Source organism: Geotrypetes seraphini, chromosome 1 (assembly GCF_902459505.1).
Source record: "Geotrypetes seraphini chromosome 1, aGeoSer1.1, whole genome shotgun sequence".
Taxonomy (NCBI): domain Eukaryota; kingdom Metazoa; phylum Chordata; class Amphibia; order Gymnophiona; family Dermophiidae; genus Geotrypetes; species Geotrypetes seraphini.
The window spans coordinates 215,091,972-215,107,875 of NC_047084.1; the positions used below are offsets into that span (position 1 = coordinate 215,091,972).

The 15,904-nt window shown below is 42.1% G+C and overlaps 1 protein-coding gene across 8 annotated transcripts in view; it reads left to right on the forward strand.

The window, feature by feature from the left end:
- FRYL (FRY like transcription coactivator) overlaps positions 1-15,904 on the forward strand; it is a 768,252-nt gene that overhangs the window by 637,909 nt on the left and 114,439 nt on the right. For all 8 annotated transcript variants that reach the window (XM_033945802.1, XM_033945793.1, XM_033945809.1 and 5 more), the window contains 3 exons: positions 535-732; positions 12,475-12,636; positions 15,809-15,883. In XM_033945802.1, the coding sequence (XP_033801693.1) occupies positions 535-732; positions 12,475-12,636; positions 15,809-15,883 (435 nt within the window). The remainder of the gene's footprint in view (positions 1-534; positions 733-12,474; positions 12,637-15,808; positions 15,884-15,904) is intronic.

Below are 15,904 nucleotides of genomic sequence, written 5' to 3' on the forward strand. Positions count from 1 at the left end.
TTCAAGGGGAAATTTCATGATATGAGTGTGATGATATTAATTTGTCCCTTCAGAAGTACTTCGTAAGGTATTTTCAGTGTTCATTAATTCTTATTGATTGAAACATTTTGTAGTATGCCTATTTCTTCACCAGAGACCTGGCTGTAGATAAGAGGAAAACAAAATGTAGCTACTATGAACTACCAAATTTAAGATGTAAGCATGTGCTGATTATTCTGAATATGTAACGTGAGACAGTGTTATATTTATTTGAAATAAATATGCATATTGATCATTTGTTTAAGAGACATTTTTAGTTGAAAAATCTGTAATGTGAGACAGTTATATTTATTTGAAATAAATATGCATATTGATCATTTGTTTAAGAGACATTTTTAGTTGAAAAATCTGTAACGTGAGACAGTTATATTTATTTGAAATAAATATGCATATTGATCATTTGTTTAAGAGACATTTTTAGTTGAAAAATCAGTATTTGACGATGTTGAGAGAAAATGTTATACAATACTTCATTTTAATATTGTTTCCCATCAGAATCCATACTGGAAGGAAGCCCTGAACATTCTGAAGCTTGTGGTATCTCGATCAGCGAGTCTTGTTGTACCTAACGATGTACCAAAGACATATGGAGGAGATTTAAGTTCTCCTGAAATTCCATTCACAAAAATCTTTAACTGCCCTTCCAAGGAGCTACCTGGAAAAACCTTAGATTTTCATTTTGACATATCAGAGGTAATTATTTTCTGTTAGTGTTAAAGTAATATAATTGGAATCTTCAAACATATTGTTTTTCAGCTCTCATGCTTTGTCTTTTTATGTTGTTCCTTGACCTCCTTCCTTTTTCTTTCAAATGAGTTTCTTTGACAAGAATTACAATTTTAAAATAAAGAAGCATATTTTTTTTATTATGTTTGTAATGGCCAATGCCATCAGTTTTTAAAAAGAAATAAATCCCATGAGCATATTCTTCGGTTGTTTTTTGAGGATAATTTTCAGCCTGTCATGAGTTTTACCCACATGCAAAAAAGTGACTTTTAAAGAGACCCTCCCTACAGTTTCCATTTAGAAATCTTATCACTGGCCAGTGCCATGGGGATCTCTTCTTACCTTGCATATTTTGCTGGTCTAAAGTATATGGGATATACCTGCAAAACACAGGCCTGAGGGTTTAAAAATTAAGTATGTGTGCTTACTTTTGCCATTTATGATCCAGTTTTCAGGGATTATCTTATTATAGTCTTTGAGGACAAGGAGGCATAATATTCTCAGATGTGGGTGACATTATCCATGGAACCTGGTATAGACACTATCAAGTGCACTATCACTTTAAATCTTTAGACAATGCCCATATCACGCACGTGCTGATGTCTTCCCACCCAACACTGGCTCATAGGACAATCAGTTTTTCATTTTCTGCAGAGCTAAGAAGCTGTATCTTTAGTTTCTCTTCAGTGCATCAAATTTTTGCCTTCTTTTTTGTGCCTTCCCATACTTATTTTTCATTATTTTCTTCATAATTTCTTGTTTTTATCTCCATATCAAAGAGGGTACTTACTGTGTGGTTTTAAACAATGTTCTCAATGCAGTCGGCCAACTTCAAGCTCTGACTCACATTCGCTGTAACCTACAGTATGACTCTGCATGTAAAAGAGGTAACTGAAAACCTGAAAACATAATTTGGAAAAACTTTTCGGTACCACATCAGCATCAACATTGAGCATGGCAGAGGAACTTGAAACCCAACACCCAGCCTCCTATGACTCAGGCATTGACATTGGCATTGAGACTCTGCATCAAGAAAATCAGTTGTCAGACTCCTTACAGAGACAAGACTATTTCTTCATCTGTACACTGCGCATCAAGGGGGGCATTGCATGTAAGAAAACTAAGAAGCACAAATATTCTTCCCCTTCTGGGCATGATACTACATCCTCCAAAGCAGTGGTCTCGAACTTGCAGCCCGGGGGCCACATGCAGCCCTCCAGGTACTATTTTGAGGCCCTTGGTATGTTTATCATAATCACAAAAGCAAAATAAAACAGTTTCTTGATCATACATCTCTTTAGCTATAAATGACAATATTATTATTAAGACTTAGCCAAAAGGAAAGATTTATAAACTATAAAGAGTTTTACTTCATGCAAAATTGTCATTTCTCTAATAAGACATTAACTGTTTTTTTCTGCGGCCCTCCAAGTACCTACAAATCCAAAATGTGGCCCTGCAAAGGGTTTGAGTTTGAGACCACTGCTCCAAAGCATTGCCTTCCTCAACACATAATAAGTGTTGATACACCAAGAACCACTCTTCTTACATCCAGCTGATATCTCCTCGTAGGCATGCCTCAACATTGAGGTCTCCCACACCCTAACATCTGGCACATCAGACTGCTTCTATGCCGATGTTTCTTCTGATACCAGCAGTGTCTCTCTAGGAGGAGATCTGGGCTATGCTCAGACAAGAGCTTTCTGGGCTATTGCAGACGCAATCTTTACAGGCGTTAACAGTCTTTACAGGTGTTAACTGCCTCAGCCCAGCCTGAGGGTACATCAAAGTGTAGGATGAGGATACAAACCCCTGCTCATCAGCAAGCATTTGGGTCAGCACAGACCCATTCAACACATGCATGTAAATTGGCAGAAGAGTTATCTTTTGGATCAGCCTATACCTGGATGCAGAGTTGATGCTCCTTGACACACACACTCTGATTTACTTAGTCAGACGTATCTCCAACCATTCAGACAAGGATTTGCCATAATACTCAGCAGAAGAATCCTATGGAATTCCTTCTGATTCTTCCCTTCCTCCTTAATGATGCAAGTCTTTGCCAGAGAGTATATCTTTTACTGGCTTTGTGAGGCATTTGGGTCAGGTTTGCCCATCAAAATGGAAACAGAGGAACCTCGCTCTAAAAGTTTCTAATTCCTTGACTTTGAGGCACCATCAAAAAAATGAATTATGTACCTTTGCATAGGGTCATGAAAAGTTTTATTTAAGAACTGGAAGAAAACCCCTGTCAGTCCAGGTAGCTTCTAAAGATAGATACAATGTATAGAATACAAAAGTGTCCTGGCTTTGACAGAACTCAACTTCAACATCATTCATTAGTTGAGGAATCTGCCCTCAAACAATCACGCAGCTCACGAACTAACACTCCTGCACCTCCATGCAGAGGACATTGGATTCTCTTGGCAAATGCATTTTCCAATCAACTATGCTCATCAATAGAATTGTGGAGTACCAATTCTACATCTGTTTATTTTAAATCCTTAAATATGCAATTGTCAGAGTTTGAGCAATTCCTCCCTCCAAACAAACTAAAATTATTTCAACATTTCTCTAAGATCTTGTTCACTATGAGAAAGTGTGAAGCTGTGAAGGACTGCTTCATGGAGCAACTAGTCAAAGAACCGACACGAGGGTGTACTACTCTTGACCTCATCCTAAACGGATTAGGGGGGCCTGCAAGAGGGGTAGAAGTGGGAGGACCACTAGGCAACAGTGACCACAACACGATCAGATTCACATTAGAAAGAGGGACACCCATAGTTAGGAGGACCGCAACAACTGCGCTGAACTTCAAGAAAGGGAACTATGTTGCTATGAGGGAAATGGTGGGGAGGAAGCTCAGAAAAATCTTTAGGATGGAGACTGTGGGAAGCGCCTGGACCCTATTCAGGGACACCCTGCAGGAAGCACAGAGAATGTACGTCCCCAATTTCAGGAAAGGCTGCAAGAACAAGCGATCAAAGGACCCGGTTTGGATGTCAATAGAAGTAAAGAGGGCGATAAAGGACAAAAAAGTATCTTTCCGGAGATGGAAAAAGGACCCAACAGAGGAAAATCACCAGGCGCACAGGAAATGCCAAAAGGAATGCCACCGGGAGGTTAGAAAAGCAAAGGGGAAGTACGAAGAGGGGCTGGCCAGGGAGGCGAAAAACTTCAAGGCATTCTTCAGTTACATTAAGGGGAAGCGACCAGCGAGAGAGGAGGTGGGGCCGTTGGACGATGGGGACAGGAAGGGAGTGATTAAGGAGGAAAAAGAGGTAGCTGAGAGGTTGAACACGTTCATCTCGTCGGTTTTCACGAGCGAAGACACATCTAATATACCGGACTCAGAGGAGCTCATGAGTGGGGAACAGGCTGAAAAATTAGAGCACATAGAGATAAGTAGGGAGGATGTCCTCAAACAGATAGACAGGTTAAAATGCGGCAAATCACCAGGCCCGGACGGGATCCACCCAAGGGTTCTGAAGGAACTAAGACAGGAAATAGCGGGCACAATCCAACATGTTTGCAACCTATCCTTGAAAACTGGTGAGGTACCAGAGGACTGGAAATTGGCAAATGTCACACCCATCTTCAAGAAGGGATCGAGGGGTGACCCCGGGAACTACAGGCCGGTGAGCCTGACTTCAATTATAGGGAAGATGGTGGAAGCTATGATCAAAGACGACATTTGCGAGCACATCGAGAGGAATAGCCTACTGAGAACAAGCCAGCACGGATTCTGTAAGGGAAGGTCGTGCCTAACGAACCTTCTGTACTTCTTTGAGGGAATAAGCAGTCGGGTGGACAATGGGGAGCCCATAGACATCATTTACCTCGACTTTCAAAAGGCTTTCGACAAGGTGCCACATGAAAGGCTACTTAAGAAGCTGTGGAACCACGGGGTGGGAGGGGATGTGCACAGATGGATCAAGCACTGGTTGTCGGGTAGACTGCAGAGGGTTGGAGTAAAGGGTCAATATTCTGACTGGCGGGGAGTCACGAGCGGTGTGCCACAGGGATCGGTGCTGGGGCCTTTACTCTTTAACATATTCATCAATGACCTGGAAAAGGAGGCAAAATGTGAGGTTATAAAATTCGCAGACGATACCAAACTGTGCGGCAGAGTTAGGACCAGGGAGGAGTGTGAGGACATGCAAAGGGACCTGGACAAGCTGGAAGACTGGGCAAACAAATGGCAAATGCGCTTCAACGTGGACAAATGCAAGGTCATGCATATAGGGAAAAAGAACCCGTTGTTCAGCTACAAATTGAGGGGGGGTATTGTTGGGAGACAGCAGACTCGAGAGAGACTTGGGTGTGCTGGTGGATGCATCACTGAAGCCATCTGCACAGTGCGCAGCAGCCTCGAAAAAAGCCAACAGGATGCTGGGAATCATAAAGAAGGGCATAGCAACCAGAACACGGGAAGTCATCATGCCATTGTATCGAGCGATGGTGCGTCCACATCTAGAATACTGCGTTCAGTATTGGTCTCCGCACCTCAAGAAGGACATGGCGGTACTTGAGAGAGTCCAAAGGAGAGCAACGAAAATGGTAAGAGGGCTGGAACACTGCCCATACGCCGAGAGGCTGGATAGGCTGGGGCTCTTCTCTCTGGAGAAAAGGAGGCTCAGGGGAGATATGATAGAGACCTTCAAGATCATGAGGGGCATAGAGAGGGTGGATAGGGACAGATTCTTCAGACTGAAGGGGACAGCAAATACGAGGGGGCATTCTGAGAAACTGAAGGGAGACAGGTTCAAAACAAATGCAAGGAAGTTTTTTTTCACCCAAAGGGTCGTGGACACTTGGAATGCGCTACCGGAGGAAGTGATCAGGCAGAGTACGGTACAAGGATTCAAACAGGGATTGGATGGATTCCTGAGGGATAAAGGGATCGTGGGATACTGAGGGAGGAGCTGGGATGTAACACAAGTATAGGAAGTTAACCAGGTAATGAGTATAAACCAACCAGGTCGTGCATGTGCAAGACCGGAGGGCTAGGACTTCGATAGGAAGGCAGGACTTAAATGGGAAACCAAGGTGTCAAGGGAGCCCCTTCTGATGATTCAGACATGTCTTGACCTGTTTGGGCCGCCGCAGGAGCGGACTGCTGGGCAGGATGGACCTGTGGTCTGACCCGGCAGAGGCACTGCTTATGTTCTTATGTTCTAAAGTATATGGCTAGAGGAACTTTTGATGTATTTGATGTTTTTGCCCCAAACATCTTCAATGGCAATTGCAATGCACCGTTTGGCCTGGCTTAGAGTTTCTGATCTGGAAACTTCAGTTCCAATACGCTTTTTCAATGTTCCTTGTTTAGGGATAAAATTGAGGAGATTGCAGATACAAAAAAACACCTAGATACTATGACCACTTTATCCAAACCACAAACCTCTCAATCTTCTTAATCGTCTAGAAGATATTCTTCTTCATCTAGATGTTCATATTACTACAAACAGCATTACAGTCAGCTCTGAGGCCTTTCTTAAGAGATCAGACTCCACAGGTGACCCTTGAGGGGAGGAATGCTGGCCTAGTGCCTACCCTCAGTAAGCCTGATTCTAAGAGAAAGGTTGTAGAGGCTCAGCAACCTATGAACTACTGTCTGGGAAAGGTAAACTTGGGTTTCAGTAGATTATATCATTGTAGTTCTCTTTTTTACCTCAGCAAAATCAGACAATACTGTACCTGTTAGATTCTCTGTTAGGGTTTAGTACAAAACAGTGTTTTAGCCTAGATTAGTGTTTTAGGTTGCATTTCAGGGCATAGTATCAGATTAGGGTACAAAGAGCTATTGAGGAAAGGCTCTGATGTTAATTTAATTCCCTCTCACCCACCCCAAGGCAGAGCTTTTTGATTTATAGGCTCTTCAGCCAACCAGGAACATGGTATTACTTTGATAGGATTTTTCTGCCTTTCCTTTATTCTTCCAGATGTAAGTACTTCTGCACCACAGTATGGCTGGGAAACATCATAACACCAAAGCTGCTGCTCAGGTTACAACTTCTATCTCTGTGCAGACAGAAAATGTTACCCAGGCAGAGGAAGCAGTTCCATATGCAAGTTGTCTTCAGCTTGAATATCTCATGAAAGAAGTAAAGGAACTAAGAGAGGAGGTGGCAAGACTGAGAAGCATCTGTGAGAATGAGAGGTGCATCGATGAAATGGTTCATGAGGCGTCAAAGATTTCGGGAGGAAGAGGCTGTGCTGAGGGAAGACAGCTGGACACAGATTATGGAACTCTTCAAGATTGGTACTGTGACTCCCCCTGCCCTTGAAATGAAGAACCGGTATGCTGTCCTAGAAGTGGAAGAGATTACAGTATCCCAAGGAGAGGAAGAACCAAAGCTTGAAATTCCCAAAATTACTTGATCCATGACCACTAGGAGGCATAAGATAGTGGTAGTTGGCAATTCACTTCTGAGGAGTACAGAAGCATCCATCTGCAGACCAGTCATGATGTCACAAGAGGTATGATGTCTGCCTGGTGCCAAAATCCAAGATGTTACAGAGAGCTTGCCGAGACTCATCAAGCCTGATAACTAATATCCAATGCTGCTCATCCAAGTTGGCACTACTGCTAGGTTCCCCTGCAAATGTATCAAAAGCAACTTTGTGGCTCTGGGAGAGAAGGTGAAGCAGACAGGTGCACAGGTGGTATTCTCATCCATCCTTCCTGTCGAGGGTAAGGGTTAGGGCAGAGAAGCTTGCATCCTGGAGAATGTGTGGCTAAGTGGATGGTTTAATATTAAAATGGGTATAGAGAGGGCTCATTCAAAAGCAAAGGTTCTATGGAGCATTATGTCAAGGAATTGTGTGGATGGGAACGTCTGGAAGGAGTGGGCAAAACTGAAAGGAGTAATTGTAAGAGCGGCGGACCTTTTTTTGAGGCAAGTAAGGAACAGGAAAAGAAGACCGCTTTGGTTCTCAAAATTAGTAGCTGAGAGGTAAGGAATAAGAGATTAGTTTCATAAACTACAAAAGATCACAGAAAGAGGAAGACAGGCAAAAATATCTGGAAAAGTTAACAGGCTTATCGTGTAGTCAGAAAAGCAAAATTGCATTTGGAAGAAAAAATAGCTGACATGGTAAAACAGGGAGACAAGACATTTTTTAGATATATTAGTGTTATGAAGAAGTACAAAAGTGGCATTGTGAGACTCAAAGGTGAAGGGAAGAAATATGTAGAAGCTGATAAGAAAAAGCTGAATTGCTTAACAAATATTTCTGTTCTGTGTTTACGGCTGAAGCGCCGGAAACGGGACCGCAGCAGACAAACGTGAATAGGGATGGAGGAGTAACGGACCCTGATCGATTTTCAGAGGGTTGTGTTCATGAGGAGCTAGCTAAAATAAAGGTAACCAAAGCGATGGGGCTGGATGATGTACATCCAAGGGTTCTGAAAGAACTTAGAGATGTTCTGGTGGCTCCACTGACTGACCTTTTCAATGAGTCTTTAGAGTAAGGAGTAGTACCAGAGGACTGGAGAGAGGCGGATGTGGTCCCTCGCCACAAAAGTGGAAGTAAGGAAGAAGTAGAGAATTACAGGCCGGTAAGTCTGACTTCTGTGGTAAGCAAATTAATGGAAATGCTTTTAAAACAGAGAATAGTGAAGTTTTTAGAAGCCTGTGGATTACAGGACCAGAGGCAACATGGATTCACTAAAGGTAGGTTTTGTCGGACAAATCTGATCAATTTCTTTGACAGGGTAACCAGAAAATTGAATAGAGGGTGTTCGCTAGATGTGGTGTATTTAGATTTTAGCAAAGACTTTGACAGTGTTTCACACAGACATCTAATAAATAAACTGAGTGCCCTCGGGATGGGTCCCAAAGTGACAGGCTGGTCAAGAACTGGTTGAGTGGAAGGCTACAGAGGGTAGTGATCAATGGAGATCGTTCTGAGGAAAGGGATGTTACCAGTGGTGTGCCTCAAGGTTCTGTTCTTGGGCCTGTTCTTTTTAACATTTTTATAAACGATATTGCTGAAGGGTTGTCGGGTAAGATTTGCCTCTTTGCGGATGATACCAAAATCTGCAATAGAGTAGAAATGCCGGATGATGTGAATAACATAGTAACATAGTAAATGATGGCAGATCAAGACTTTCACAGTCCATCCACTCTGCCCAGGAAGAAAGACCTGGTGAAGCTTGAAGAATGGTCTGAAATTCGGTAGCTAAAATTTAATGCTAAGAAATGCAAGGTCATGTATTTGGGCTGCAAAAACCCAAGGAAAGGTACAGTTTAGGGGGTGAAGAGCTTATGTACATGACTGAAGAACAGGACTTGGGTGTGATTTATGTGATGATCTTAAGGTGGCCAAACAAGTTGAAAAGGTAACGGTGAAAGTTATAAGGATGCTAGATTGCATAGGAAGAGATATGGCCAGTATACAAAAGGAAGTATTGATGCCTCTGTATAAGACATTGGTGAGACCTCATTTAGAATATTGTGTACAGTTCTGGAGGCTTCACCTTCAAAAAGATATAAAAAGGATGGCCTCAGTCCAGAGAAAGGCTACTAAAATGGTGTGTGGTCTTCGTCATAAGGAGTATGGGGACAGACTTAAAGATCTCAATCTGTATACTTCGGAGGTAAGGCAGAAGATATGATAGACGTTTAAATACTTACATAATGTAAATGCACATGAATTGAGTCTCTTTCATTTGAAAGTAAACACTGGAAAGGGCATAGGATGAAGTTAAGAGGTAATAGGCTCCGGAATAGTCTAAGGAAATACTTTTTTACAGAAAGGGTAGTTGATACATGGAACAGTCTCCCGGAAGAAGTGGTGAGGCAGAGACTGTGTCTGAATTCAAGAGGCCTGGGATAGGAATGTGGGATCTCTTGGAGAGAGAAAGAGATAATGGTTACTGCAGATGGGCAGACTAGAAGGGCCATTTGGCCTTTATCTGCCATTATGTTTCTATGAGACAGAGTCAACATGTGTTCAGCCGATGGAGATCTTGCCTTACCAATTTGCTTGACTTATTTGAAGGTGAGACAGTTGATGTAGTGTATCTAGGTTTTCAAAAAGCTTTTGACAATGTTCCTCATGAGAGGCTCCTGAGAAAATTAAAGAGTCATTGGATATGTGTCAAAGTTCAGTTGTGGATTAGGAATTGGTTATTGGATAGAAAACAGAGGGTAGGGTTAAATGGTCATTTTTCTCAATGGAGGAGAGTAAACTGTGGTGTGCCATAGGGATCTGTACTGAGACCAGTGCTATTTAACTTATTTATGAATGATCTGGAAATTGGAACAACTAGTAAGGTGATTAAATTTTCAGATGACACTAAACTGTTCAAAGTTGTTCAAAAAACATGCTGATTGTGAAAATTGCAGGCAGACCTTAGGAAATTGGAAGACTGGGTGTCCAAGTGGCAGATGAAATTTAATGTGGACAAATGCAAAGTGATGTACATTGAGAAGAATAACCCAAATCACAGTTACCGGATGCTAGGGTCCACCTTAGGGATTAGCGCCCAAGAAAAGGATCTGGGTGTCATTGTAGACAATATGATGAATCCTTCCACCCAATGTGCGACAGCAGCCAAAAAAGCAAACAATATACTAGGAATTATTTAAAAAGGGATCGTTAACAAGACTAAGAATGTTATAATGCCGTGACCTCACCTGGAGAATTGTGTTCAATTCTGGTCTCCTTATCACAAGAAAGATATAGCGGCACTAGAAAAGGTTCAAAGAAGAGCGACCAAGATGATAAAGGGGATAGAACTCCTCTCGTATGAGGAAAGACTAAAAAGCTTAGGGCTTTTCAGCTTGAAAAAGAGACAGCTGAGGGGAGATATGATTGAAGTCTATAAAATCCTGAGTGGAGTAGAACGGATAGAAATGGATCGATTTTTCCACTCCGTCAAAAATTACAAAGACTAGGGGACACTCAATTTAAGTTACCGTATTTGCCGGCGTATAAGACGACTGGGCGTATAAGACGACCCCCCAACTTTTACAGTTAAAATATAGTTTGTTATATACTCGCCGTATAAGACTACCCCTTCTTCCGCACACCTTCTGCACAACTTTCTGCCTGCCTGTCCCCCCCTTGAAGGTCTGCACCCCCCGAAGGCCTGCACCCCCCCGAAGGCCTGTCCCCCCCCTTGTAGGCCTGTCCCCCCCTTATAGGCCTGTCTCCCCCTTGAAGGCCTGCCTGCCTGCCTTTCCCCCCTTGAAGGCATGTCCCCCCTTGAAGGCCTGCCTGCCTGCCTGTCACCCCCTCCCCCTTGAAAGCCTGCCTGCCTGCCCGCCCGCCCCACCCTGAAGGCCTGATGCCCCGACCCACCCCGAAGGACCGCTCGCCCCCCTGGCCTCCCCGCACCACCTATGAAGCAGCCGCAGCAGGATCGCGAAGTCAACGTCAGCGATCCCTGCGCTGCTTCCTGCGCCACTGTCCCGCCCCTCCTCTGACATCAGAGGAGGGGCGGGATCGCGGCGCAGGAAGCAGCGCAGGGATCGCTGACGCTGACTTCGCGATCCTGCTGCGGGCTGCTTCACAGGTGGTGCAGGAAGGTCAGTGGGGCGAGCGGTCCTTCTGGGGTGGCGGGGGACTGAACGCAAGGCCGGGAACACCCCCTTAGGGCTGGCACCCGGGGTGCACCGCCCCCTCCGCCCCCCCCCCCCCCTTGGTACACCACTGCATGTAAACAGTACCCGGCGTATAAGACGACCCCCGACTTTGGGGAGGATTTTAAGGTACTGAAAAGTCGTCTTATACGCCGGCAAATACGGTACTAAGAAATACTTTTAAAACCAATAGTAGGAAATATTTTTTCACTCAGAGAATAGTTAAGCTCTGGAACATATTGCCAGAGGTTTTGATAAAAGTGGATAGCATAGCTGGTTTTAAGAAGATTTTGGACAATTTCCTGGAGGAAAAGTCCATAGTCTGTTATTGAGAGAGACATGGGGCAAGCCACTGCTTATACTGGATCGGTAGCATGAAATGTTGCTACGCTTTGGGTTTTGGCCAGGTACTGGTGACCTGGATTGGCCACCGTGAGAATGGGCTATTGGGCTTTATGGACCATTGGTCTTACCCAGTATTCTTATGTCTCAAAATTCAACCTAATGATAAAACTTTTTTGCCATTTTGGTAGCCTCTCCCTGGACCACTTCCACTCTATCTGTCTTTCTTGAAGTAACAGACTCCAGAACTGGACAGAATACTTCAGATGAAATCTCTTTAACATCTTATACAGAGGGATCATTGCCTCTTTTTTTCTACCACATCTTTCTTTGCAATCTAGCTTTCTGTGTACTCTGGCTACCATCTTATTACAGATTTGATATCTTAATAGAATTTGCTGTGGTCAAGTTGAAGTATTTTTCCTGCTTGGTGGGCATTGCTATCTCATCTGTCAGATACTGCTTTGTTAGATTTCTTCATTTTAAATGCTTGACTCTACACTTACTCTTGACTCTACACTTACATGCATTTAAACTTAGCTGCCAGACATGTAACCGTTTTTCAAGCTTTCTTATATCACTTAGTATTCTGTGCCTTCTTAGGATATCAATGAAGACAATTTTTAAAGCGGCTCACCAAGATAGTCATCTGTAGAAGTATGTTTTCCTATTCTGCTGTAGATCCAACATTTTCTATGCAATTGTTTGAGATTGTAGGCCTGTATAACTAAATTAATACTGTGTTTTGATTAGAAGCTGTGATTTTCTCTGGCAGACACCAATAATTGGGCAAAAGTATGGTGATCAGCACAGTACAGCTGGTAGAAATGGGAAATCTAAAGTTATTGCAGTCACTCGAAGCACATCTTCTACTTCATCAGGTTCTAATTCCAATGCACTTTTGCCTGTCAGCTGGAAAAGACCACAACTGTCTCAAGTAAGTGAAAGCACTAGAAGCTAGAAATCACACATGATCTTAAAAATTTAAAAGGAAACAAAAATGACCCTAGAGAACTGAAAGAGGCTATAAGCACATGAAAAGGAAGCATAGATAATTTTATAAAAATTGATGGAAAAATCGATAGCCTATTTTTGGAATGGGAGAGTGAAAGTAAGAATTAGTATATCTGTCTAGTGCCAGGCCACCCAAACAAATGCCTTCTCTGCATCCACCAAAAATAAGTTAATGGGTAGCCTAGCCCTCAATGTCTGATCCATCAAATTTAACACCCTTTAACCTTCCCATCACAAACCCCAGCCGGTCCAGATGAACCACCCCATCAGCCTGTCTGCAAGAATCTACATTAATATTTTAGTATCCACTCCAGTCAAAGAGACTGGATGATAGACACCACACTGAGTTGGTTCCTTGCCTTCCTTAGGTATAATGGTCATCTCGGGCACAGAAAATAAGGAAGCCTAGCTGTCATTCCCCTCCGCACATACACACACACATACACCTCAAAGAACTAAACAAACTTGACAATGGTCCTACTCTCGGATGCTGAAACCTCGTATAAAATCTGACCTTAAACCCATTTAATTCTAAAGACTTTCCCACTCTCATAATACATAGGGCTTGTTTTACCTCCACCCCAGAAATGGGCTGATCGAACAGATATCTGAGGAACACATCCTCAGATATCTGTCAACCTCCTTCTCCTTCACCTCAGTCTCTGGTGTTTACAAATCCCTATAAAATTCTACAGATATAGCCCAGATTTTCTGTTCATCTACCAGTACCTCTCCTGACTCTCCCATAATATGAAGAATATTATATTCATGGAGTGCCGCACTTTTAGTCTATGAGCCAAAAATCTGCTGGCTTTGTTACTGAACTCAAAAAACCTCTGTCACAACATTTTCAACTCCTCCACCTCCCATTGGATTTTCAAATTATTAAGGAACAAATTAGCAGTGAAGCATAGAAGCATGATGGCAGATAAAGGCCAAATGGATCATCTAGTCTGTCCATTCACACCATCTACTAGCTCCTTCTCCTCCTCCTAAGAGATCTCACGTGCTTGTTCCACACTTTCTTGAATCCAGATACTATCTTCACCACCTCCACTAGAAGGCGGTTCTACATCTTATAGGATAACAGTACGACGAATGATCCAATGCAGCCACATTTCAGAAGTTGCCTGCATCAGGGGTTTATGGATGTTATGAGTGTACCTTCATGGGGCAAAAATTATTTTGATCTTGCGTTGAGATAAATCATTTGTGTTGTGAAACGCTACTTGGAAATGTATAAGACAGTGTTTTCTGAATCATTACATCCAGGCATGTGCCAAATCATGGTTGCATCAGTTAATTTATTAGGTTGTTATTCTATTCTGAATAAAATATTGTTTTTGCTATACTTCCCTGTTGTTTTGCTTCTAGGTCCTTTAACCCAGATTCTGTGTTTTGATTATCTCCAGTGATTTTTGCCTCTTGTTTCTTTTCAAATTGTTATACAGATATTCATGGATACATATCTTGATCTACAAAGCTGACTCAAGGATTCCCATAGCTATAGACAAAATTTTATTTTGGTCTCCAGCACCAAACAGTTCCAAAGATAAATCTATAACGTTCTCAATCTCTTTTCCTTCTTCCAGCTGTTAGAATGTATCAGTCCACCTTTTCCTTTTGATTACTTAATCAAGATGGTAATTATGGGCCTACATACTGAGCAACTTCTCTAAATCTATTAGAAATAAGATATACAAAACTCAAGGTGGTAATAGGGGAGAAGAGCAATAGCAAATTCACTAAGGGATTATATTAAAACATTTGGGGTTACTTTCCATACTTATGTAACTGGGAGATTTCTATGTATTGGGAGATTTCTTTATATATTTATCAAGACATAATTCAGAAAGCAAAATGAATTTCAGTTTTAGAAGAAATATTAATTTCCCATCAACCTCCAATAAGCTATATGTTGAACAGTTTGACAGCCAATCTCTGTCATGCCTGAGCAAACACACTACAGTACAATATATTTCTTAAAATCAAGACAAGCAACCCCCCACACACATACACACACCCCTCCATTCCCTTCCTTATTGAACTCTCATATACATATATAGGTTCTTCCCTTTATAAACAAAATAGGTCGAAGCCTTGATTTAGCACAACTGTTCACATGTTTTCAGACTCTGTGATAATTAAACTCCTTTTTCTATCAGATAAAATAAGCAAAAGCTCTATTTAAATTCTCTTAGACCCTTGATGATGTTAGGGGAGGGCCTTAAAGGGGTTGTGGAGGGGTCTGGATTAGGGATGGGAATGTGATTGGGGAGGGATCTGGATCTGCACCATGGTCTCTTTAAGCTCCAGCCTAGAAACATCAGTTCACGGCTTTAAGGCCCAATGTTCCTGGGCCACTGGAATAATGCTACTTAAAAGTTGGCTCACAAGCAAAATTATTTAATTCACCACAGGAGTCAGCAAATGGTGGTACTGAGATACTTCAGGTTGCTGACTCCTGTGTTAAGTCATGGTATAGTAAAAGCATGCCTTTTCATGCGCCTTGATAACTTTCCTCTTCAGTTTCATTAAATCACTTAGCATGATTGGGCCTAAACACTTTGAGAATCAACAGGGACATTTTAGGAAAAATTCACTCTACCATATTTATTTAAACCTGCTTTGGCATCCAGTGCCTTAGATTTTCATACACGAAATGAAGACTACTATGAAAATAATGTTTGTTGTGTTGGATAAAAATAGTAAAATATCATGTTTAAACAATGCAAAATTGATAAGATTTCATTACAGAATTCAAATCAAATATTGCCTTAGATTTTTATAAGTTAGTGGTAGTAAATTTAGGGCTCCTTTTATCAAACCGCAGTAGAGGGTTTTACCACTGCCCGGCAAGTTAAATGCTCTGACGCTCATAGGAAATGAATGAGCATCAGAGCATTTACCTTTCCGGTCTGCAGTAAAACCTTCTACTGCGGTTTGATAAAAGCCAGCATTAGTAATTGAATCAGCATTCTATAACACTATCCATGTGTTTCATAAAACTATCTGGGCATTTGATTATATTTCTATCTGAAAGTTTGTCTCTAGTGATATAATGATATGAGCCAGGATGATTTTTTGTATTCCAGAGAAGGACAAGAGAGAAGCTTATGAATGTACTCTCATTATGTGGCCCGGAATCTGGTCTGCCTAAAAATCCATCGGTAAGTGCCTCTAAGTTCCAT